This window comes from Geotrypetes seraphini, chromosome 13 (genome assembly GCF_902459505.1).
Source record: "Geotrypetes seraphini chromosome 13, aGeoSer1.1, whole genome shotgun sequence".
NCBI lineage: Eukaryota > Metazoa > Chordata > Amphibia > Gymnophiona > Dermophiidae > Geotrypetes > Geotrypetes seraphini.
In genome coordinates this window covers 64630312-64654345 of record NC_047096.1, presented here as the reverse complement: position 1 = coordinate 64654345, position 24034 = coordinate 64630312, and the positions used below count along the sequence as shown (strand labels likewise).

Here is a 24034-nt window from a genome sequence, read left to right as displayed (position 1 = left end):
TTTTATTAATGGACCAAAGGTTCCTGATCATATAAAAAGAAGTTTAGAAGATCCTTTATCTTTGAAAGAATTAGAATTAGCATCGAAATCTCTTAGAGTTGGATCCGCTCCAGGTGGGGATGGATATACTGTTGAATTTTATAAATCATTTCAAAATACTCTTTTGCCTTATCTATTAAATTTATATCAATATCAACTGACTAAAGGTTGTATTAAAGGTACTATGGCTGATTCTTTAATTATTGTTTTGCCAAAACCAAACAGAGATTCAACTTTGGTTTCAAACTACAGGCCTATCTCGTTAATAAATGTGGATGGAAAACTTATAGCAAAAATATTGGCTTTAAGATTGGCTAAGGCTCTTCCTTTTATTATTGATACTCACCAAACAGGATTCGTTGCTAAGAGACATTCTTCAAATAATACTAGATTAGCTTTCCATTCTCTAAATTTAACAAAAAATATGAAAGAACCGGCTTTTCTGATATCTTTGGATGCAGAGAAAGCTTTTGATAGAGTTGAATGGTCTTTTATGTATCAGGCTTTAGAATGGTTTGGTATAGGTTCTGGTTTTATTCGAATGATTCAGACATTGTATAGCTCTCCTGGTGCAAGGTTATATATTAATAATAGTATGTCAGATAGATTCATCTTGTTAAGAGGAGTTAGACAAGGCTGTCCTTTATCTCCTTTGCTTTTTGATGTTGTCCTGGAACCTTTGTTAAGAGCCATCAATCAAGCAAAGGGGATACGAGGTACTCCTTATTCGAATTGGGAATTTAAACTCTCTGCTTATGCAAATGATATTCTGCTTTATTTGAGAGAACCAGAAACTACCATTCCATTTTTACTTGAATTAATAGAGATGTTTGGAAAGTTTTCTGGTTATAAGATTAATTGGAGTAAGTCTGAAATTCTCCCGCTTAATGTTCACTGTACCAAAGGTTTATTTGAGCATTTCTCATTTACATGGAAAGAAGAGGTTTAAAATACTTAGGTATTACCATTAAAAACACAATAGAAGAAACAGTGAAGGAGAATGAAAAACTTTTATTAAAGAAGATAACAGAGATGTGTGAGCAATGGAATCCTTTACATCTTTCTTGGTGGGGAAGAGTTCAAACGATCAAAATGATGATATTGCCTGTGGTTTGTTATCAAATGAGTATGATACCAATTTTTTTTCAAGGGGTCATTTTACAAAAAGTTAAATAGTATTCTTACTAAATTTGTTTGGTTAGGTAAAAGACCTAGAATTGCTTTAGTATCTCTACAAAAGACAATTGTGGAGGGAGGGGTAAATTTTCCAAATTTTTATAGGTATCATCAAGCCTATATTTTAAGACAGGGTATGTATTGGATCCTCCCAGATCTCATGGAAAATGTACTAGATTGGCTGTATTTGGAATGGCGGCTCCTGTTTCCTTTACATTTGTCTCATCTTATTAGTATAAATCTACCCAGGAAATATAAAAATAATAGAATTTTGTTGGATACTTGGAAGACATTACGTTATTACATTACATTACATTACATTAGGGATTTCTATTCCGCCATTACCTTGCGGTTCAAGGCGGATTACAAAAGGTTAATTAAAAAAGTAGAGTTACAATGATTAGCTAGAGAGGTAAGTTGTAGATCTTATAAACATGTTAGTAATTTATCACTAGACCCAATTTCCAAATCATTAAATCAATCTATTTGGGTAAACTCCAAGATCAAAATTGGCGGATATAAAATTGTTTGGAAGCAGTGGATCATTGCAGGTATACGGACTTTAAATGATATGATTATAAATGGATCATTGCTTAGTTTTTCACAATTGCAACATAAATTTGGTTTAAATAAGTCACAAAGTTTTAAATGGATGCAATTGAAACAGGCCATCCAGGAAGGGTTTCCTGAATGGAAAGTTCTTAATTCTCAGTATAGTCTGGAATTCCTGTGCTTTCAAGCGGATTTCTTGGGACACCAAACCGCACAGTGGTATAAATTGTTATATGGATATTTGAATAAAAAACAAAAAACTGGTCTTAGGGATATTTGGAGCATTGAGCTAGGGCACCAAATTTCTGCCTCTCAATGGCCACGTTTTTGGTCTTGGAGAATAAAAACCACAAGGGCAGCATCTATGAGACAGATTTGGTTTTTTTTGTTGCATAGAGCATTATGGACCCCAGTACGTTTACAAAAGTTAGATAGTTCAAGATCCAATAGAAGCGGGGACATTAGAATCATTTGATATTTTTCTGTCCCTGTATAAATGCATTTTGGAAGTTAATTTGGCCCCAAATTAATTCATTATTAGAAAATCATGTTGTCCTTTCATATGATACTATATTATTTGGTACTTTAATGAGATTTAAAAGCCAAATTTCAGCTAATAATAATAAACTACTATTGATATTAACAGGGGTTGCCATTCAGCAGATTACAGGGAATTGGAAAGATTATACTAAATTAAATTATACTTTTTGATGGAATTCAGTGTGCCATATTTATAAGATAGAAAGAGTATTTGCTATGCAAGAAGGTACTTATAATAAGTTTAAAAAGATTTGGGAGCCATTGATGATTTATTCTAGTAATCAGACATCTTAAACACCGGAGTATTAGATAAGATAAAGGGGGGAGGGATTATGATCGATAAAAATTGATAATGTTACGTTTTACAGGATGGGTGGGAGGGGTGTGGCTTTTATAATTATTTATTTAGAGTAAAACAAATAAGTACGTCAAGTAATTAATTAATATATTTTTGAATAATTATTATACACTTGGAGTTTCTGAAAATGGAAATTTATTAAAGAAGTTGGGTGGGAGGGGTGGGACTTTTATATTTAGTTATTTAAAGTAATACAGATAAGATTGTCAAGTGATTAATTAATGTATTTTATGAATATTTATTGTTCACTTGTTGAAATTTTTTGAAAATGAATAAAGATTTACAAAAAAAAAAAAAACTTCCTTATTTTGTTTCTTTTGATAGAATCTCTTTGTTGATCAAATTTAATATTCATATCTTTCAACTGCTGTTCATATTGTTCTTTAGCCAAAGAATCTTTGCACTTCTTTTTCTATGGCTACCTTCTATTCTTTCATAGATACATTACTTCTTTCTATGATTAGCAGCATCAAATCTAGAGAACATTTAAGATTCTATGCCACTTGTCAATAAACTCTTCATCTTGTTTAAAGATTTGGGGCTCCTTAAAAATCCTAAAGCACCTTGGAATGCGCTCCACTTTACAGTATTCAATTAAAATAGAGCTATTCAGCTCCATATTTACCAAATCCTTCATCTATTTCAGGATTTTTACTCAAATATCTGAGTTCATACCCTCTGTATTTAAAGAAACAAATTGTTATTCCTACAGTATTTGCACAGTAAATACTAATAAGACTAATAAGTTTAAAAATCCTGTAGATCAAAAAACCTACAGGATTTTACACCATCTAAATTTTTTTTTTTAATTTTTAATTTATTCATTTTGAATTCTTACAAGTGAATTAAACATAATACAATCGATTTTCACATATCACTTGTATTTACAAACAAATAATCTTGTAATATAAAATAAATACCCCCTTTTTTATCAATATTCCTAATTCCATATGATATACATTTCCCACCCCACCCCCACATATCTTCTATCTATGTGCTATGATATCTGATCATTAGAATAATTAGGCAATGGTTCCCATATTTTTTTAAAATTATGAAGATTCCCTTATTGTATCGCTAACATCTTTTCCATCTTATATATGTGACAATACACCATCTAAATTGCAATTCAGAGTTTATTGTATATATCATCATTTGCCTTTGTGAAAAAATATATGTAGGTATGTCCACCAGGTCCTTCACGAAATGTATATTTGAACATAAATCTAACTTGCAATGCAAAAAGATGTCAGAACCATTAGTAGAACATTGTTTGACTCAAGATCATGCATTTAAAAATTTGAAATGTTTAACTATAGATCATGTAATTGCCAACCCTAGAGGTGGTGACAGGAAGAGAAAGCTCTTGCAGAAAGAAACCAGGTGGTCTTTTAAGTTAAAATCAGTGTGTCCTTCTGGTTTAAATGCTTATAAAGATTGGAAATCATTCTGGTGCTATGTTTGGAGTGCAAACTTTAATAGGAAAGAAGATAACATCAGAGGCTTATGGTAGTCTCTTGATTCAAGTAATGAGTTGGTTGTGTTAGTAATAACAGTACATGAATATTTACAACAGAGACTGTAGTGACCCTGCAGAGATAGAGGAGATTCCAGATATTTTTGTGACATACCGTATTTTTCGCTCTGTAAGACACACTTTTTCCACCCAAAAAAGTGGGTGGAAAAAAGGGTGCGTCCTATGGAGCGAATACCCAAATTCACCCCCTTACCTTCCAGGACTGCCACTCGCCCCCTGCCTGCCCCGCTGCTGGTTGCTCACTGCTGAAATTAGAAGAAGGGAGAGGCCAGGCAGGTGCAGCGATTGCACACCACCGGCCCAGAAGTCTTACCCCTGACGTCAATTCTGAGCCTGCAGTCCGCTGTTCGGGGTGCCGCGCTGAACCTGCAGTCCACTGTTCGGGGTGCTGTGCTACTGACCCAGAAGTCGCCCCCCCCCCTGCTGCTGCTGCTTTGGTGACGTGTCCTCACAGCAGCAGCAGCGGGAGGTAATTAAATCTAGCGGGCAGGCAAGCAGGCTGTAGGAGAAAAATTAGTGAATGCCACCGGACAACTCCTGCATATTCCGGACCTATCCTACTAAAGGCGCCAAAGATGAAAGAGTCTAGTCAAAAACTCACAGACTTCTACCACTGGATTGTAGTTAAAGACGTGAGGGGAACAGGAGGAAGGAAGAAAGGTACACTTGTGCTTGAGGAAGGAAAGAAAGAAATCACCAGACAAGGGTGAAGGGGGAGGAAAAAGGCTGGAAGGCATCGAGGGCCTAAGTTTTTTTGTGTGGGGAAGACGACAAAGGCTGGAAGGCAGCGAGGGGAACATAGGAGGGAGGGAGAAAGGGACAATTGTTGGGCCTGAGGAATTGTTGGGAGAGGAAGAGGACAAAGGCTGGAAGGCATTGAGGGGGGCATAAGAAGGAGGGAGGAATGGACAATTGTTTGGCCTGAGGAAGAAAAGAAAGAAAGAAAATCACCAGACAATAAAGGTAGGAAAAATGATTTTATTTTCAATTTAGTGATCAAAATGTGTCAGTTCTGATAATTTATATCTGCTGTTTATAGTTTGCACTTTATTTGTCTATTTTTCTATAGTTGTTACTGAGGTGACATTGCATATTTTTTAAAAAGTCATCTGCCTTGACATCTGTGCCCTGTCCCTGCCCATTCTGTACTGGCCTACCATTAGACCACCAGAGGGGGGACAGTGTACAGAGCCGGGAAGGGGGACAGGGTGCAGAGCCTGGCAAGGAGTGTGGGGTTGGGGGCAGAGCCTGGCAGGGAGAACTTGGTTCAGAATGTTTTTTTCTTGTTTTCCTCCTCTAAATCTAGGGTGCGTCTTATGGTCAGGTGCGTCTTATGGAGCAAAAAATACAGTAATTTAGAAAAGTGTGTTTGATGGATGGGTTCATCGTGGGCAAGTTGTAACTCGCCCTAAAATCTTTCCTTTAGATATTGCAGAGTATATTTAGGGGTTGCTTAGGAGATTTTGGTCATTAGATCAATGAGCATGCATGAAAGAAGTTCTAAGTTATGAATGGAATTGTACTGCGCATATGTGTTTGGTTATTTTTAAATGCATGTGTGTTTGGCGGTGGAATTGTTGTCGTTGAGCACCCAGCCTTTATCGGGAGTAACACAGCTAAAAGTAAGTAAGAAAAGTCATTTTTGAATCCTATTTACAAGTCTGATACAGATTAGATCAGTGTTTCTCAAACTTCTCAAGCGAAGTACCCCCTAAGCCTAACAAATACCAACCAAGTACCCCCACCCAAGCTCCACCCCAGACTCTACCCCATAATAATAGTACTAATTGTAATGCAATTTCTTCCATCCATTTTTCATATACACACAATATAATCTTACTAATACATAATGGTAATCACAAAATTTAAAAAAACACAAAGCACACTGTACACAGAGAAAATGTTAATTATCATTTATATTCTGGGTTTTTTCAGAGGTCAAGGCAGATGACTTTAAAATAGGCAATCAGTAACAACTATAGAAAAAATAAACAAATATAGAGCAAAATATAGACAGCAGATATAAATTCTCAAAACTGACATATTTTGATCATTAAATTGAAAATAAAATAATTTTTCCTACCTTTGTTGTCTGGTGATTTCATGAGTCTCTAGTTGCACTTCCTTCTGACTGTGCATTCAATATTTCTTTTTTTTTCTGCCTCCTGCAAGCTTTCTTTCCTCCAGACCTCATTCCATTCCCCAACCAACATCTCTCACTGTCCCTCCATGAGTCCAACGTTTTCTTCCTCTCTCCCTGCCTGCCTCCCCGCTGAAGCCACTGCCACTGATTCCTCCTGCCCCACCCCCAAAGCAGACCCCCCAACATGCTCCTTTCCCACCCCCGCCGCAGCAGCAACAGGGACGGGCTAGGCGCGTTCAACTGCACACAACCAGCCCACAAGCCTCTCCTCTCCTGACATCAATTCTGACATTGGAAAGAAGATTCTGAGCCAGACAAGCGATTGGCTGGCCCGGAACCTTCTCTCCAATTTCAGAATTGATGTCGGGGGGGGGAGGGGGGAAGGCTTGTGGACTGGCTGTGTGCAATCGCTGCACGAGCCTGGCCCATCCTGTCCCTGTTGTTGCTGCTGCGGCAGTGGTGGGGGTGGAAATGGAGTGTGTCAGGTGGCATGGTTGGCTTCGGGAAGGGGCAGGGAGGAATCGGCGGTGGTGGCTTCATTGGGGGGGGTGGGAGGAAGCAGGCAGGGAGAGATCCCAGGCGGCGGACAGCCCGCATACCCCCTGGGGTACACATACCGCAGGTTGAGAAACACTGGATTAGATGATGCTGTAGTAGTTGTATTTGCAGCAGAGTTAAATGGAATATACTATTTTGTAGTGTGAAAAGTTTAATACGCTATAGCAGTTGCTAACGAGTATGCAGCCAATTCCAGGACAGCACAGCTATTACATGCCGCCAAGAGAAATGTGATTTTAATGATTGTGACTAAACTGAATGTCATAGTAAATGAAAGAAAAAAGTACAATAGGAGCGGTTTCTCAAGATTTATTTCTTGATAACTTAGCATGTAAGAAAATGTTTATAGTATAATAACTGTTCTAAGTGACTATAAGTTTTTCTGCAATGCTTTAGGTGATTTCTTGTGTGCATATAACAGTGTAGGATAGGGAATACACCAGTGTCTTTGTAGAGTATATCGATTACATTGATGCCTGCTGATCCCGGTGCTAGAAATGTTGAGAGCAACAGGATGAGCTTCATAAGAAATGTGAATGTTCCTTATATAAGAAGAATGTTGGTTTGAAAGATAGTTAGCTTGGTTAATTCACTTTCTGTGAGACTGTCATGCTGCTTTCACTGGCAAATTAAACTCCTGATGCCGAAACACGACTCATGTTGAGTCAGCTAACTTTGGTTACAGCATTGTCTAATAAAGCAGTGTTTGTTATCTCCATTACGCCTTGGTTTGCTTTCTTCCCACTCCGTTGTTTTCTGCTGATTTTATTACTCTTACTTATTCTAATAGACTTACTAGATATATACAACATAGGGTCTTCAATGCATGGTTATACATATTTATTTTGGATATACTAAAAACCTTACTATGGATATTCAGCACAGTTATGGGAACCACTGGCATAATATAGTACAACCAGTACCCTTACAAATAGTCTTGCCACAGTATTATGAAGTGAGTCTCATATCAAGAGGAAGATGGGTACACATTGTTATAAGCTTCTCCTGCAAATTGCTGACAGTTTTTATCACTGTGCATACCTATATAATAAAAGCTTACCTTTGAAAGATGTAAATAACACATTCTGGAGACCATGTTTTGGAACTTTGATGACATGACATTTTAAAAATTCATCTGTGAGCTCGCAGTGCAGGCTAAAGATGAGATCCTCTATTACCTTCTTCAACTCTTCAAGGTATTGATCATCTTCCAAAGTATTGCAAGCTTGGGTGCTAAACCGGGCACTTACTTGGAAAATGTAATCAGGGTCACGATATGCTGAAAGTATAGATTACAAAAAAGTAAAATGAATTACAGATACGGTACCACTAACAATTCCAATGGCATTCTTATATGTCAGTGTTTAAAAAAATAGGAAAAAAAATCAGGCTGAAACAGGTGAGCATACAATGCAAATGGTTTCTGAAAAATCTAAGCCAGTTTTATTTAGGTTTCTGTCTCAAAAAATATATATATATTGTGACAGGGAAGCTCCCGTCACTGGTTCAAAACCTGCTTTAAACCCTGCCACTAATGAAAATGCCCCTATTCCTAAGCCAAGGAACCTGCCCATTAACTCTGTTCCCAGTGCTAAGATTAGACAGGCAGGGCATAACATAGTAGGGATGGCAGAGAAGAACAGAATACCTGTTCCAAGCCCCTATAATTCCTTTTATAAATCATCTGTTCATTCTCAGGCTAAACCTCTGGTCAGGCAAGCTGACCCAGCAAGGGTTAAGTAAAGGGGTAGAGCTGACAGGCAGAAGGTGCTCAGAGTACAAGTGAAAGTTTCACAGCAGGATAAATCCAAGCCAGCTGAGAACACACACAGACAATCAGGAACCTGGAGGGAAGGACGTTCCTCACAGAACAGGGAACTGAGGGCTAGGAACAGAGGGCTACTGCCTTCTGCTAGGAAACCTCCTGTATATGCTGACAAAACTTTGCTTCCCAAGCATAGGCTAACTGGAAGGGAAAAGTTCCTTGAGCAGGGCTGGCTAAACACTGCTCCAGAGAAAAGCTTGTATCCAGCTTCAGAGAGTGAAGAGTCTTTTATGGAGGTATAGGGAGATATCTCTGAGGGGAATGAAATAGACTTCAGCCTAGAAGCCCTAGACCAGGGCTGCCCAAGTCCAGTCCTCAATATCTACTGGCAGGTCAGGTTTTCAGGATATCTACAATGAATATGTATGAGAGAGATTTGCCTGTACTGCCTTCTTGGTATGCAAATCTCTCTCATGCATGTTCATTGTGGATATCCTGAAAACCTGGCCTGCCAGCAGATCTTGTCACAAACACTCCTCAGAGCGGAGCTCAACTGTGACAAAACTTATGTTTTGGCGTGTCCCCTATGACCAGGGGTATCTTCAGGACTTTTGGTTGGCCCTAGGCAACTGCCTATGCCTGGGAGAACACAAGATAAGTACTGGCTTCAAGTTACCACACCTCAGACAGAGTTCTTCAAGAAAGAATAATGGACTTTATTCTGACCTTAGTAGTCCAAAAAGGTGTAACATACAGGCAAATATCTGCAGCATTTCACAAATTCAGCTTCAAAACAAAATAAAGGTACTAAAGCAAACCAATTACAGTTTGTCTTACTTGAGTTCTTGCACTCTGGTACAGCAATTAATTTATACTGATATTCAAAAACAAAAACCAAACTTCATCTCAGCAGTATTTGTCTCTGAGGTATGAAAGATAGCTTTCCAGCAAACATATAAAGTCCAGATAATTTTTATAGCAGCAAAAGTTATATACTTAGTTATGCAGCAAGCCACAGCACAGCTTTGCTCAGAGATTATTTTCACTGCAGCTATCTTTTGGAAGGCAGCACAGCTGTGGGAAATCAGGTGATTACACTACCAGGAAAACAGTAGCCACAGTAAGGTTTCAAAACAAAAACCCATTCATTCAGTTCCCAAGTTCTTTAGCTCCAAACTTTGCTTTAGGAAAGACAGGTATCAGCATTCAGGTAAGTGTACTTCTCACACCAAAAATAATGATTAGCTCAAAGACAGGCAGTAAATTCCTAAGGCATTTCTTGCTCAGAAAGCAAGAAAATAAAAACACCAGCTGCTTCTCAGTTACTCACTGTCTTTCAGTTAGTGTCCATGAGTTCTATCTGGCTCCCTAGCATAGGGCCAGCGTCTTGCACTTCCATACCTTCCACACATTCAGGGATCTGGAAGTCTGAGGTGGGGTAGCTTTCTTCCACCTCCTGCATTGGCCAATCTGGAACCTCTGTCCTTCCTTCCTGGCTCCAAAGCTCTTGTGCTGCTTTGGGCTGCTGGAGTGACTCACCCTCATCACTCTCTCCTCCCCCTGCTGTCTGCTTCAGTCTGCTTTTAATCAGCCCAGAGCCAATCCCCTTCAGCCTGTAGAGGGGGATGGGCTTTGGTTCCCATGCAGGCTTTCTCTGCCTGGGTTTTCTAGGAGCAGCTAGTTTATCTTTGGCTGCCCTAGCTGACTTATGAACAGCCTGCTGTTGCTGCCAGTCTGCCTGCCCCTGATCCAGATCACCACCGCTCTGGTCGTATGGGCAAGGGAGGTCAGCCTCCAATTGGTCACCAGAATTAACCTGGTTAGCTCTTCTGCAACGGATCCTATTAGGGGCAAAACTAGTGCTGGTGCTAGGTTTGTCATAATCTCGAGGACCGGGCTTGGGGAGCCCTGCCCTAGGCTATATGTCTGAATGCAGCATGAGTTGGTAAGGTAAGGATGGGGGAAGGGAATGAAAGTTTGTTGTATAATAATGATCTAAAGTACTTCAAGGAAACATTTCTGTCCTCATGAGGGACTATTTAAGAAATGAGTTTGGTGTGTGAATGTGAGGATTGGTTAGCAACTGAAATTAAACAGAATCCCTGTATGCAAGCAAAGGAGAGGTTAAAGATAACTAATGTTAGAAGGATAATGAGTGGGGGAAAAGTGAATGCTAACTAACGTTAGAAGGAGAAATAAAGCCCTGAGTTGATTCAGTGCCCTGACATTTTCACATCCCTGATAGTGGGAACTTTTGGGAGGGGAATCTTAGACTGTTAAAACAAGAGTGGATGATTTCCCAGTCCACTGCCCAGAAATAAGAAGGGTCAGTGGGATATTCATACTTCAGGCAGTCAGGTGGGGAGAACTTCCTGAAGAAACAGTGGGCTCAATACAATAATTGTGCCAAGCCTAAAGAATGGAGCTAAACGCTTGTATATAAGTTCTTGAAACCAGAATGCTGCCAAAAACTGTGCAAAGCATGGCAGCAGAACTGTGAGCAAGAAACCCTGTTTAAAGGAAAATGTTTTTTCTTTCCTGATTGATGCAAGAAGCTGCTGTAAAAGAGGACTTTATTTGTGATAAATCTTTTTCAAGCATCATCAGCCAGTGTGGCTGTATTAGAGCCAGTGCAAACTGAACTGGATAATAAAACTTAGACCTGGAAATTATTGGTGGAAAGTTGTTGTTTTTTTCTTTTCCTTTTCTCTGCTATGCTTATTCCAGAGTGTTCCTCCAAAGAGTGCTAATACTTGTGCCTGGGGTGGGAGCCGGGTTGCCAGTGCTAGGTTTACCCCTGGCCTCATCACAATATATCTATCTATATTGATCTGTGAAGTCAATATTCAAACAGCAGTTATATATCTTGCACAGGGCAAGAGAAATGGTAATAAATGCCTTAGTCAAACCTTCAGACATAGCCACGGGAATGAGTTTGTGGGAATCCCACAGGGATGGAAATAGTTTATTTGGGAGAATATCCAGGCCACAGTCCATTGTAAGCTTTTCACACCTACCCAGTACTAGATCTCTGAATGTAGACAGTCTATGATCAAGAGGCCCGGAGGTCTCCAAGTAGCAGGTGCTATAAAGGAGTTATGAGGAGCCATAGGGACAAAGGAGAGGCCTTTGTCCACAACTTGTTGTTGCTGAGTTGTGAGAATAATGCCCAAAATATTGTTAACTAGGGGTTTCATGGGCTCTTGGATCTGAGATGGGGCTAGTTGACGTTGATGTTCCTCTGATTGCCCATGTATGTTCCTCGTCTGCGCTGTCTGCCTCCTTGTTGCTTGCGCCGCCCCCCTCGCGTGCCTCTTGACAAAAAAACTGGAGATTTTGATCTATGTCCCAAGCTTTCCCCTCCACTATTAGACCCAGAATCCATATCCATAAATGTGTGTTGAGCTGGTATGGTTACTAGTATATCTGGTATCTGCAACCAGGAATAAATATTCCCTTTGGCATAATCATCCGAATCTCTATGAAATTTTTTAATTTTAGATTGACGTAATTGAAAGCTCTTTTGTTTTCTTTACATCATATTATTAGAAATGTAATGATTTAACTATTTTCTAATTTGATTGTAAATTTTACAAAAATACATGTATAGACTCTTTGGGAATACACACCGAGTCTTGACACAGTTAACAGTTTTAAGAAGTTTATCTTTTTTTTTACTCAGGATACATTTGACATGTTATGTGAATAATACATTTAAAATATATTGGGTAACTGAATCAAATTCAGTTGGAACCCAAGCACAGTACCGGGAAAAGCTTTGGATTCTCGCCCAGAAATAGCTAAGAAGAAAAAAAAAAAAAAATTTAAATTGAATCAGGTTGGGCAGACTGGATGGACCATTCGGGTCTTTATCTGCCGTCATCTACTATGTTACTATGTTACAAATTCTTCCTAAATTCATTAAATTAAATGAAATCATTAAAACATTATAAATTGCCCATAAATTGAAATGAAAACCAAAGGATTGTGAATCAAATTGATTCTCTGACAATACAAAGATTCCAACCTTTAAAAATGATGTTACATAGTTCAGGCAACTTTATAAAGAGTTTTTAGATACTAAAATCTTGTTATTAAGGTTTAATTGACGTGCTGGCACTTTGAGGAAATTCTTTGGTTTTGTGCGACAGTTTGGGCACTCGGGCTCAAAAAGGTTAGCCATCACTGCTATAGGACATGCCTATCGCAGCACTTCTCCTCCTTGCCGGCACCTCTCCTCCTCTACGTGCCTCTCGCAGTACCCCCCACTGGTGACTCTGGTCCCCATCTGAAGGGCCTTCACACATGCATGGATGTCTAAACATTTCTGGATGCCCTCCATCCGTGGCACAGGGTTTAGTGTGCCGCAGATGCCAGAAGTTTGCGAAACACTGATTTGATTCATATATATTGATACATATTACCATATACCGTATTTTCGCGGATATAACGCGCACCATTGTAAAACGCGCACAGGGGTATAGCGCGCAGAAATCACGATGATATGTACAAAAACTTTTCTATACCGCGCTCAGGCATATAACGCGCATGCTGCCCGACTCTCCTTTCGCCCGCCCTGACTTTCCGTGCGCTGTCCCGACTCTCCGTTCACCCCCCCTGACTTCCGTGCACTGTCCTCCCTTGAAGTCCTGTCCCCCCTTGAAGGTCTGTCCCCATCCTGAAAGCCTGATGCCCCCCCCCGACGTCCGATACATCCCCCCCCCCCCCGGCAGGACCACTCGCACCCTCACCCCGAAGGACCGCCGACTCCCCAACAATATCGGGCCAGGAGGGAGCCCAAACCCACCTGGCCACGGCGACCCCCTAACCCCACCCCGCACTACATTACGGGCAGGAGGGATCCCAGGCCCTCCTGCCCTCGACGCAAACCCCCTCCCCCCAACGACCGCCCCCCCCAAGAACCTCCGCCCGTCCCCCAGCCGACCCGCGACCCCCCTGGCCGACCCCCACGACACCCCCCACCCGCCTTCCCCGTACCTTTGTGTAGTTGGGCCAGAAGGGAGCCCAAACCCTCCTGGCCACGGCGACCCCCTAACCCCACCCCGCACTACATTACGGGCAGGAGGGATCCCAGGCCCTCCTGCCCTCGACGCAAACCCCCTCCCCCCCAGCCGACCCGCGACCCCCCTGGCCGACCCCCACGACCCCCCCACCTCCCTTCCACGTACCTTTGGAAGTTGGCCGGACAGACGGGAGCCAAACCCGCCTGTCCGGCAGGCAGCCAACGAAGGAATGAGGCCGGATTGGCCCATCCGTCCTAAAGCTCCGCCTACTGGTGGGGCCTAAGGCGCGTGGGCCAATCAGAATAGGCCCTGGAGCCTTAGGTCCCACCTGGGGGCGCGGCCTGAGACACATGGTCGGGTTTGGCCCATGTGCCTCAGGCCGCGCCCCCAGGTGGGACCTAAGGCTCCAGGGCCTATTCTGATTGGCCCACGCGCCTTAGGCCCCACCAGTAGGCGGAGCTTTAGGACGGATGGGCCAATCCGGCCTCATTCCTTCGTTGGCTGCCTGCCGGACAGGCGGGTTTGGCTCCCGTCTGTCCGGCCAACTTCCAAAGGTACGGGGAAGGGGGGTGGGGGGTCGTGGGGGTCGGCCAGGGGGGTCGCGGGTCGGCTGGGGGGGGGGGGGTTTGCATCGAGGGCAGGAGGGCCTGGGATCCCTCCTGCCCGTAATGTAGTGCGGGGTGGGGTTAGGGGGTCGCCGTGGCCAGGAGGGTTTGGGCTCCCTTCTGGCCCAACTACACAAAGGTACGGGGAAGGCGGGTGGGGGTGTCGTGGGGGTCGGCCAGGGGGGTCGCGGGTCGGCTGGGGGACGGGCGGAGGTTCTTGGGGGGGGGCGGTCGTTGGAGGGAGGGGGGTTTGCGTCGAGGGCAGGAGGGCCTGGGATCCCTCCTGCCCGTAATGTAGTGCGGGGTGGGGTTAGGGGGTCGCCGTGGCCAGGAGGGTTTGGGCTCCCTCCTGGCCCGATATTGTTGGGGAGTCGGCGGTCCTTCGGGGTGAGGGTGCGAGTGGTCCTGCCGGGGGGGGGGGGATGTATCGGACGTCGGGGAGTCGGCCGGGCAAGAGGGCTTGGGCTCCCTCTTGCTCCGATCGTGGATGCGGGTGCGGGTGGGAGCGCGTGCGAGCGGTCGTTCGGGGTGGGGGTGCGAGCGGTCCTGCTGGGGGGGTGAATCGGGCGTCGGGCGGGGTGGGAACTATGTTTAAAAACTTTTGTATACCGCGCTCAGGCATATAACGCGCGAGGGGTATGCGCGGTACGTAAAATCACGTATAACGCGCGCGTTATATCCGCGAAAATACGGTACTTCTGAATTCCAGGTCAAAAACTTCAGAGTGGGCTACATTACACATCATGCCAGTTTTAGTTGGCAAGCAGATGTCTTAAGACAACCACAACTTCGTTATTACACTTCCCCAAACCACTTATTCTTCATTCTATTTTAATGTGAAGAAAAATTTAGGTTAGATAATGCTTTGGCTGCTCATGAATATGAAAATCCTTGAACCAAACAACCTATCCTTACCAAACAGCATAAATTTATATGTCTTAAAAGCTTCTTTTTCTTCCTGTAGATTATCCTTCATGCGTTTGTAAGACAGGGTGCAACTGTATGGTCCAGACATGGATTTACGAAAAGTATTTATCCTTAATTTTCCTGTTTCAGTTACATTCACATAATTCTGCCCTAAAACACAAACACAAAATAATTGTAGCTGATAGCTGGAATGGTCTGATGTAGATCAGAAATCTACAAAAGCTTCAAATCAATTTTTCTTCTAAAGATGACACCTTTCTCCCCCAGAAAATACACTTCAGCCATCCCACAATTAAAACCATAAAGAGGATCTTGTGGTTTGTGAGAAAAGTTTAAACCACCGAACGGTTGGAATGGAAGATTAGGTTCTTATCTTTAGTAATCATCTTTCTAGTAATCCATTATGGATTCTTCTTTCTATTAATCCACTACGGATTCTGTATGAATGGTGTTCAATCCCAATCCACGAACCAGCTAACAGTGGAATAGTGTTCTCTCCAGTTTAGTCCTAAAATAAATTGAACATCACTGGAATAAAGCACACACAGAAGAAGGAGTACAGAGAATTTCCCCATCAACATGGTACAGTTCTGTTCTGCTCTTCTACTTATAAGAGAACAAACAATTAGTAATAAACATGAAAAACATGCAAGAACATAGCAGTAATAACCACCCTGTTGTGTGCAACAAGCACAAACTTCAAGGGAGCTAGAGGCTCAATAATGCACTTACATATGCAGGAGAATCTCATACTTGGCCATCTTGATGGCAGAAGAGATCCAGGCCTGGAAAGAGGAACATCCAAGGCAGAAAAGGCAGGCGATCGAGAAAAGACATTGGGTGGGCTTTACAGAATCCGTACTGGATTAACAGAAAGAAGATTACCAAAGGTAAAAACCTAATCTTCCATTATGTTACATCCACTCTGGATTCTGTACAAATAGTGATGTACCAGAGCAATGGCATCATCTAGGGTGGGACTGCAGAGTAGAGAGCTGCACGGGAACGAGGACAATAGGAATCCTGCGGGACCCCGGGTTCCCCCTTCGGGTCGTGGGGTTCCCGTTTGGATGCCCCCTAGGGTCGGAGGGATCCCGTGGGGATGCCTCCTAGGGTCGCGGGGATCCCGTGGGGACGCCTCCGAGGGTCGCGGGGTTCCTGCGGGGTTGGATGCGAGGCTCGTCTTCTCCCTACCTGCCCTGCCGCAGCACACAGCCGATCGGAACAGAAGTCTTCCATGATGTCAGCACTGACGTCAGAGGGAGGGCTTAAGCAAAGCCCTCTCTCCCTCCGACGTCAGCGCTGACATCGGGAAGACTTCCGTTCCGATCGGCTGTGTGCTGCGATCGGCAGTGGGGTACTAAGGGAGGGTGGTCCACCCCGGGTGCAGCCATAGGGGGGGGGGGTTGCACAGCTGGCCAGGTCCCTTTACCTTTGTGGCGCTTCCTCCGACCGACCGACAACAGGCCCGATCCGACAAACCTCCCTGCCCTGTAGCTGTGAATCTAAATTACTTTCTTACAGCAGCTTCAATACTCCAGCTGCTGTAAGAAGGTAATTCAGATTCGCGGCTACAGGGCAGGGAGGTTTGTCGGACCGGGTCTGTTCTGTTGTCAGTCGGGCGGGTAAGCACCACAAAGGTAAGGGGCAGGGAGGGAGAAAGAGAGGAAAGGTGGAGTGGAGAGGAAAAGACGCTTAAGGTAAAACTGAGGGGGGAGAAAGACACTGAAAGGACATGGGGAAGATGGGGGGGGAGAAGGACACTGAAAGGACATGGGGAAGACAGAGGGGGTAGAAGGATGCTGAAAGCACATGGGGAAGACAGAGGGGGGAGAAGGACTCTGAAAGCACAATGGGGAAGACAAAGGGGTGGAGAAGGACACTGAAAGGACATGGGGAAGACGGAGGGGGAGAAGGACGCTGAAAGGACATGGGGAAGATGGGGGGAGAAGGACGCTGAAAAGACATGGGGAAGACAGAGAGGGGAGAAGGACACTGAAAGCACATGGGGAAGACAGAGGGGGGAAAAAGACACTGAAAGCACATGGGGAAGACAGAGGGGGGAAAAAGACACTGAAAGCACATGGGGAAGACAGAGGGGGGAGAAGGACCCTGAAAGCACATGGGGAAGACAGAGGGGGAGAAGGACGCTGACAGGACATGGGGAAGATGGGGGGAGAAGGACACTGAAAGGAAATGGGGAAGAGAGAGTGGGGAGAAGACGCTGGCAGGGAAGAAGACAGAGATGCCAGACTATGAGGGGAGCGGAGGGAAGAAGATGGGTGCCAGACCAATTTGGAAGGCGGGAGAAAGGGAGAGGCACAGTAACAGAGCAAATGGAAGATGCAGAGAGAAGAGAGATAGTGGATGGAAGGAATTGAATGAGAACATGAGGAAAGCAGAAACCAGGCAACAAAGGTAGGAAAAAAATTCTACTTCTTTTTTTTTTTTCTTTAGGATAAAGTAGTATATTAGTTGTTGATAAAAATTTATAAACATTAGAGGCTCTGGTAGAAACCCGTTTACAAAGTATGTATTCTTCCCAATTAATATTTCCAAATTAATAAAGTCTTTTTGCTTATTTGTAAATGGGTTTCTACCAGAGCCTTTAATTCAGTAGCATAATTAAATGAAATAACTATTTCTGTAGTTTATAGGGACGGGTGGGGATGGAGGGGATTCCTCGAGGGGACGGGTGGGGATGGAGGGTTTCCTTGTGGGGACAGGTGGGATTCCTCACGGGGATGGGTGGGACTTTGGCGGGGACGGGTGGGATTTCTGTCCCCGCGCAACTCTCTACTGCAGAGCCTGCTTGCAAAACTGAGACGCCCAAAAGCCGAGCCTTCACATCTACTCTGTAAAGCCTTGTAAAGGTATGAAGAGAAGATCAAGTAGCTACCCTACAAATTTCAGCTGGAGGGACTGTCTTAAGATTCAGCCCATGACACTGCGACTCTCTTAGTTAGTCGAGTGTGTTTTGAGAGACACTGGTGGCTGCTTTCTACTGGCAATGTATGTCGATGAAATGACCTTGCAAATTCATCCAGCAATAGATGTCTTGTGCACTAGCTTACCACACCTGGACTGACTAGTTAGTACAAATAGATGGTCAAAAAGACGAAAATCATTGGTCCTCTCCAAGTATTGGACATCTAGCTTCGGACATCTAGCTTCCATAATATCTTGTCTTGCTTATCCAATCCCTTGAGCTGAAAGGCAGGCAGACGAACATCCTCATTGACGTGAAAATCGGAAACAAACTTCAGAAGAAACAACATGGAGGGTCATGGTGTTAATTAACGTCTTGTAGAGAAAAGGTTCTCTACAAGAAAGCTGTAGGAATGAGGCTTCGACACAGGACTCAGATTGGGATGAGGCGACCTTAAATGGGAGCCTGCTAACCCTTTTATTGAGTTTCTTAACTCCCTTAATTACTTAGCTAATGCTTTGCAAGGTTACAGTTTCATCATGCATATACAGTGCGGATTATACCAAGATAACTCCTTTGTTTACATATCTAATGTGATTCTCAAAGCTACTATCTCACGTGACATCTGAATACATTATAACGGTTACAATAAAGTGATTCCCTTATGTACACATCTAATATGTCTAAAAGTTAACTATAGCATGTGACAGTCCAAAGATTATAATGCATGCTCCTTACTTAAACTCAGCACGTGACAGAGGCCTGCTTTGACACGTAGGCACTGTCTGCTGCCCATATAAGGAATACTTAAACAAGATAAGGAATAAGATAAGGGTAAATGTGTGACAAGGGTCTTGTGACAAAAGGGGAGGGGGGAATGCCTCAGCATTATGTCAAGGTGCTAATATTTTCCCTTGCTTTAGAATGGCTAGGGGAGAAAGAATGATGAAGGATTCATACTTCTTTCACAGGGCCTTAATCCTTTCACAGGGCCTTAGATCAGTGTGCTGACCTTGCCCTGGTTCAGAACTATCAGACCTGCATCCCTACAGAGAGCGACTGCAGCTCAGATGCCTAAGGCTCCTCTCAAGGCTCAATCAGGGCCTTAGGCCCCTCTTCATGGATCACATGATGCAACAGAGAGGGGAAGGCCTGCCATTTTGGACTGGCAGGCCTCGGAGCAGGTGGGACTGCATCCCTCCTGTTCCCAACTTTTTTTGGAGAGGGGTAGGTGATGGTTCAGGGTGGGCTGCCTGGCATGGGGGGCATCTCTCCTGCCATTTTTATTGTGGGGGGTGGGGTCGGCATGGCAGGAAGGAGTGGACATCCCTCCTGCCGTTTTCGCTGCCACGTGGAGTGCCCATGTCAGTTTGTCAGGGGGACGTTGGAGAGGGCCATCATCGGTGGGGGAACAGGACTATTTTCTTTAATGTAGCAGATACTGTACATGTGTAATAGACACACACATCTGGGTCCATTATAAAAAATAAAAGTTTCCTGCCCTGAACAGCTGAGTGGTAGGAGACTGCTTTCAAGGCTTCCTCTGTCACTCTCACTTCGATCAATCAGACAGGGGAGACAAGGATTACAATGAACCTCTGTGCAAATATTTGCACACAACGTTTTAGTGCATCAACAGCTCTTTTAGAAACAGTCAAAAATCGAATCGGAGCAGACTCACGCGGTCTTACCAATCCCGTTTAGATATCATCTGGGAATAATTTCCCTCCTTAGCCTCACTGGCCACTCTTTGAGCATACCGTCTGAGCACTCTTCTGAGGCACCCAAACCTACCATATAAACTCAAATATAAACCGAGATTTTGGTGCCAAAACTATGGCCCCAAAATGGGGGAATTGGTTTATATTTGAGCTAACCCCATTCTGCACCCACAGTGAGCCTCCAGTAGTGCTCTGGTGGTCCAGTGGTGCAGAAAGCCAGAGCTGCTATCAATCCCTCCCTCCTGTCAACTTTGTGCGAAGTCTGCCTGGGGTCTCACGGCAGTCATTTTTTTCATTACGGAGACTGCTAAGCAGGAGCGTAAAGGAATTGCTCCTGCCCCGCCTTACCGCTGGACCACCGGGGTCCTAAGGTAGACCTGCGGAGGGGGAGGGGAGGGAGGGATTGACGGTAACTTAAGTTCCCCGCTCCACTGGACCACCAGGGCAGTAATGGAGTCTCACCTTTAGTGGTGTTAGAAAGCCTAAAGCACCTATGTAGGCAAAATTCTAGTGTGTATTATTTAGGCATCGGTAGGCATTAACAGTGCATTTTTTTGCCGTTTTAAATGGTGTTAATTAACATAGGTTATTGAGGTGCCTACATTGAGGTGCCATTTCTAGAAGTTCCCCCTGTGGGTCTATGAATAAAGTCCTCCATGATCTTCCTTCAAAATTTGGCAAACACTTCTCACTAGCCTGCCACATAAACTTTTGAAACTTAGGTATACAGGACAATTATCCTTTAGGAAATGACAAATTATCTAACACTGATAAGTTTGCTCTGAAGAGAACCAATTTTTTGCATTGGCTGACCCTGTTGTATGCTATCCCTGAGGCTTGCTTGAGGGTTAACGGACAGTATATGACCCCCTTTTCGGTACAATGTGGAATCCGACAGAGGTGTCCATTGTCTCCCCTCATTTTCGCCTTGGTGATGAAACCTTTAGTGGTGGTTATTTGGGCTCATGCTAATATTCATGGGATTGCAGTGGGGGCGCAGGAACATAAGATATTGCTTTATGCAGATGATATCTTGTTTACTCTTTCTCAACCGCTGGAGTCTCTGAGGGCGGTACTGCAGGAATTGGAGCAGTATGGCCGGGTAGCAGGATTCAAAATTAATACCACTAAATCTGAGCTCCTTAATACTTCTCTTTCTGCTGACTATCACTTGCTTAAAGGAGACCTTCCCGTTTCATTGGGTCGCTAAGTTGCTCCAATATCTTGGGGTTCGTATAACTCGGGACCTCAATGATCTTTTTTGCCTGAATTACTCCCCCCCTTATTGTGGGCTTTGTTTGCTGATCTTGATCGATGGGAGGGCTTACGTTTGTCATGGATGGGTAGGATTAATGCACTGTGAATGAATGTTCTGCCCCGTTTTTTGTATCTGTTCTCCTGTTTGCCTCTCTCAGGTCCTAAACAATTTCTACTTTGGCTCCAATGCCGGGCTTCACTTACATAGGCACCATGGCGGCATGGGAGTCCCTGACTTCTTTAATTATTATTATGCTGCCCAATTACAAGTTTTGTTTCATTGAGCTTTTCCATCCCATCACTAGGTCTCTTTAGAGCAAGAGCTTCAGCCCACTTATCCCCTTGCGGTCTTGTTGTGGCTTTCCTTGGAGGTCATTCGGTATGTTGTGTGAGGGGCTTCTTATGGCATGGCTTGCACCATACAGCTTTGGGGACAGGTGCGACGGGCCTAGTTCCTGCGGCAGCTTTATTTTTATGCTACCCAAGATATGCACCGGGGTTTTTGCCTGCCCAAGACTCTGGGATATTCCGACGCTGGGCAAATTGTGGGCTCCGAGTACTGGGCCAGTTGACTTTCAGGTGGAGTTGATCCCTTTTGCGGCTTGCGGGATGTCTACGATCTCCCAGCGGCACATATTTTTGTCTATACCCAGCTTCGAGATTATTTACGGAGGAGGGTTCTTCCGGACTGGAAAGGGGCAGATTCTGCCTTTCTTCAAGTATTCCACATGGGCTCTGCTGTGGGACTTATCTCTCGATTGTATAAAGTTCTTTTGTATAGCCGGCCCCAGGTCAGATCCTTTGAGCATAAATGGGAGACCCTCTTGGGAAAAGTCTTTATAATGCATTGCTGCGAGTCTCACTGACCACCTCACTGGTTGAACAGGGGTACAAGATGTTATTTCAGTGGTATTACACTCCTGAGTTGTACCGTTGGTATGCTCACGAGGATGGCCACTGTTGGAAAGGATGTGGGGGGTTGGGGACTTTTGGGCACATCTGGTGGTATTGCCCTAAGGTGGTACTTTTCTGGGGGAAGGTTCAACAGTTGGTGACTGATGTATTGCATACTCCTGTACCTTTGAACATGGACGTTTTCTTACTCAATCAACCTGCTCAGGGGTTGGATCATGACCCAGCTCATTTTGTGGCCTTGGTCGCTATGGCGGCCAGACTTTGTGTTTTTCCTACACAGTCAGATCTTCTTCTCAAAGTGGATGATATCTACCTTATGTCTAAACTGACTGCTTTAAGAACCGATACCTGTGGTTCCTTTCATCACATTTGACATGCAAATGGCAAATGGAGAGACCCAGTATAAGTGCATAGCATTGGGAATGTGTAGTTGTTAGCCTGCTATTTTGGAAATGTATATCACTCGGTCGGGGGGGGGGGAGGGGGGATTGTTATGCTGGCGGATGTTACTTTGTGTTCGCTGTTGGCATTCAGCCTGTGTATGACTTTTTGCTTTGTTCAAGAAACTTGTTAAAAAAAAAAAAGACTGATGTGCCTTTTGCACCAGAAATGAGGACAGAGTCATAAGAACCTAAGCATTGCCTCTGCTGGTTCAGACCAGAGATCCATCATGCCCAGCAGTCCACCCACACGGTGGCCCATCAGGTCCAGGACCTGTATAGTATTTTTTTATCTATACCCTTCTATCCCTTTTTCCTTCAGGAAAATATCTAATCCTTTCTTGAACCCTGATATCGTGCTCTGTCCTATCACACCCTCTGGAAGCTCATTCCAGGTGTCCACCACCCTTTGGGTGAAGAAGAACTTCCTAGTGTTGGTTCTGAATCTGTCCCCTTTTAATTTTTCTGAGTGCCCTCTCGTTCTTGTAGTTTTCGAAAGTTTGAAGAATCTGTCCCTCTCCACTTTCTCTATGCCCTTCATGATCTTGTAAGTCTCTATCATGTCCCCTCAAAGTCTCCGCTTTTCCAGTGAAAAGAGCCCCAGTTTCTCTAGTCTTTCAGCATATGAAAGGTTTTCCATACCTTTAATCAATCGCGTCACTCTTTTCTGAACCCTCTCGAGTTACGCCATATCCTTCTTAAGGTACGGCGACCAATATTGGATGCAGTATTCCAGATGTGGGCGCACCATCGCACAATACAACGGCAGGATAACTTCTTTCGTTCTGGCTGTAATACCTTTCTTGATAATACCTAGCATTCTATTCGCCTTCTTTGAGGCCGCTGCGCACTGTGCCGACGGCTTCATTGTCTTGTCCACCATTACCCCCAAGTCCTTTTCTAGGGTGCTCTCACCCATTTCCAGCCCTCCCATCGTATAGCTGTACTTTGGGTTTCTGTTTCCCACATGTAAGACTTTACATTTCTCTACATTAAATGTCATCTGCCATCTCGCCGCCCACTCTTCTAGTTTGTTCAGGTCCCTTTGTAAATCTTCACAGTCCTCTTTTGTCCCAACTCCACTAAATAGTTTGGTTTCGTCTGCGAATTTTATTACCTCTACTTCGTCCCTGTTTCTAGATCGTTTATGAATACATTGAACAGCAGTGGTCTGAACACTGACCCCTGCGGAACACCACTTGTGACCCTCCTCCAGTCAGAGTAGTGGCCCTTCACTTCTACCCTCTGCTTCCTACCCCACAACCAATTTTCGATCCATCTAGGTACGTCTCCTTCCATCCATGGCTCTTCAGTTTCCGTAGTAGGCATTCATGGGGTACCTTGTCAAAGGCTTTTTGGAAATCCAAGTATACAATGTCTATGGGGTCCCCTTTGTCCATTCGTTTGTTAATTCCTTCGAAGAAGTGTAATAAGTTTGTTAGGCACGATCTTTCATTCCAGAAGCCATGCTGGCTTGTTTTCATCAGTTTATTTCTTTCTAGATGCTCATCGATGCTGTCTTTTATTAGAGCTTCCGCCATCTTCCCC

General features: G+C 44.0%; 1 protein-coding gene across 8 annotated transcripts in view; it reads right to left on the bottom strand.

The window, feature by feature from the left end:
- Positions 1-24034, bottom strand: part of ZPBP2 (zona pellucida binding protein 2) — a 99902-nt gene that overhangs the window by 46456 nt on the left and 29412 nt on the right. For 7 of the 8 annotated variants that reach the window (XM_033917405.1, XM_033917411.1, XM_033917409.1 and 4 more), the window contains 2 exons: positions 15213-15374; positions 7964-8182 (listed from right to left, as the gene is read on the bottom strand). In XM_033917405.1, coding sequence (XP_033773296.1) covers positions 7964-8182; positions 15213-15374 — 381 coding nt within the window. The remainder of the gene's footprint in view (positions 1-7963; positions 8183-15212; positions 15375-24034) is intronic. The other variant, XM_033917410.1, reaches the window with a different exon arrangement.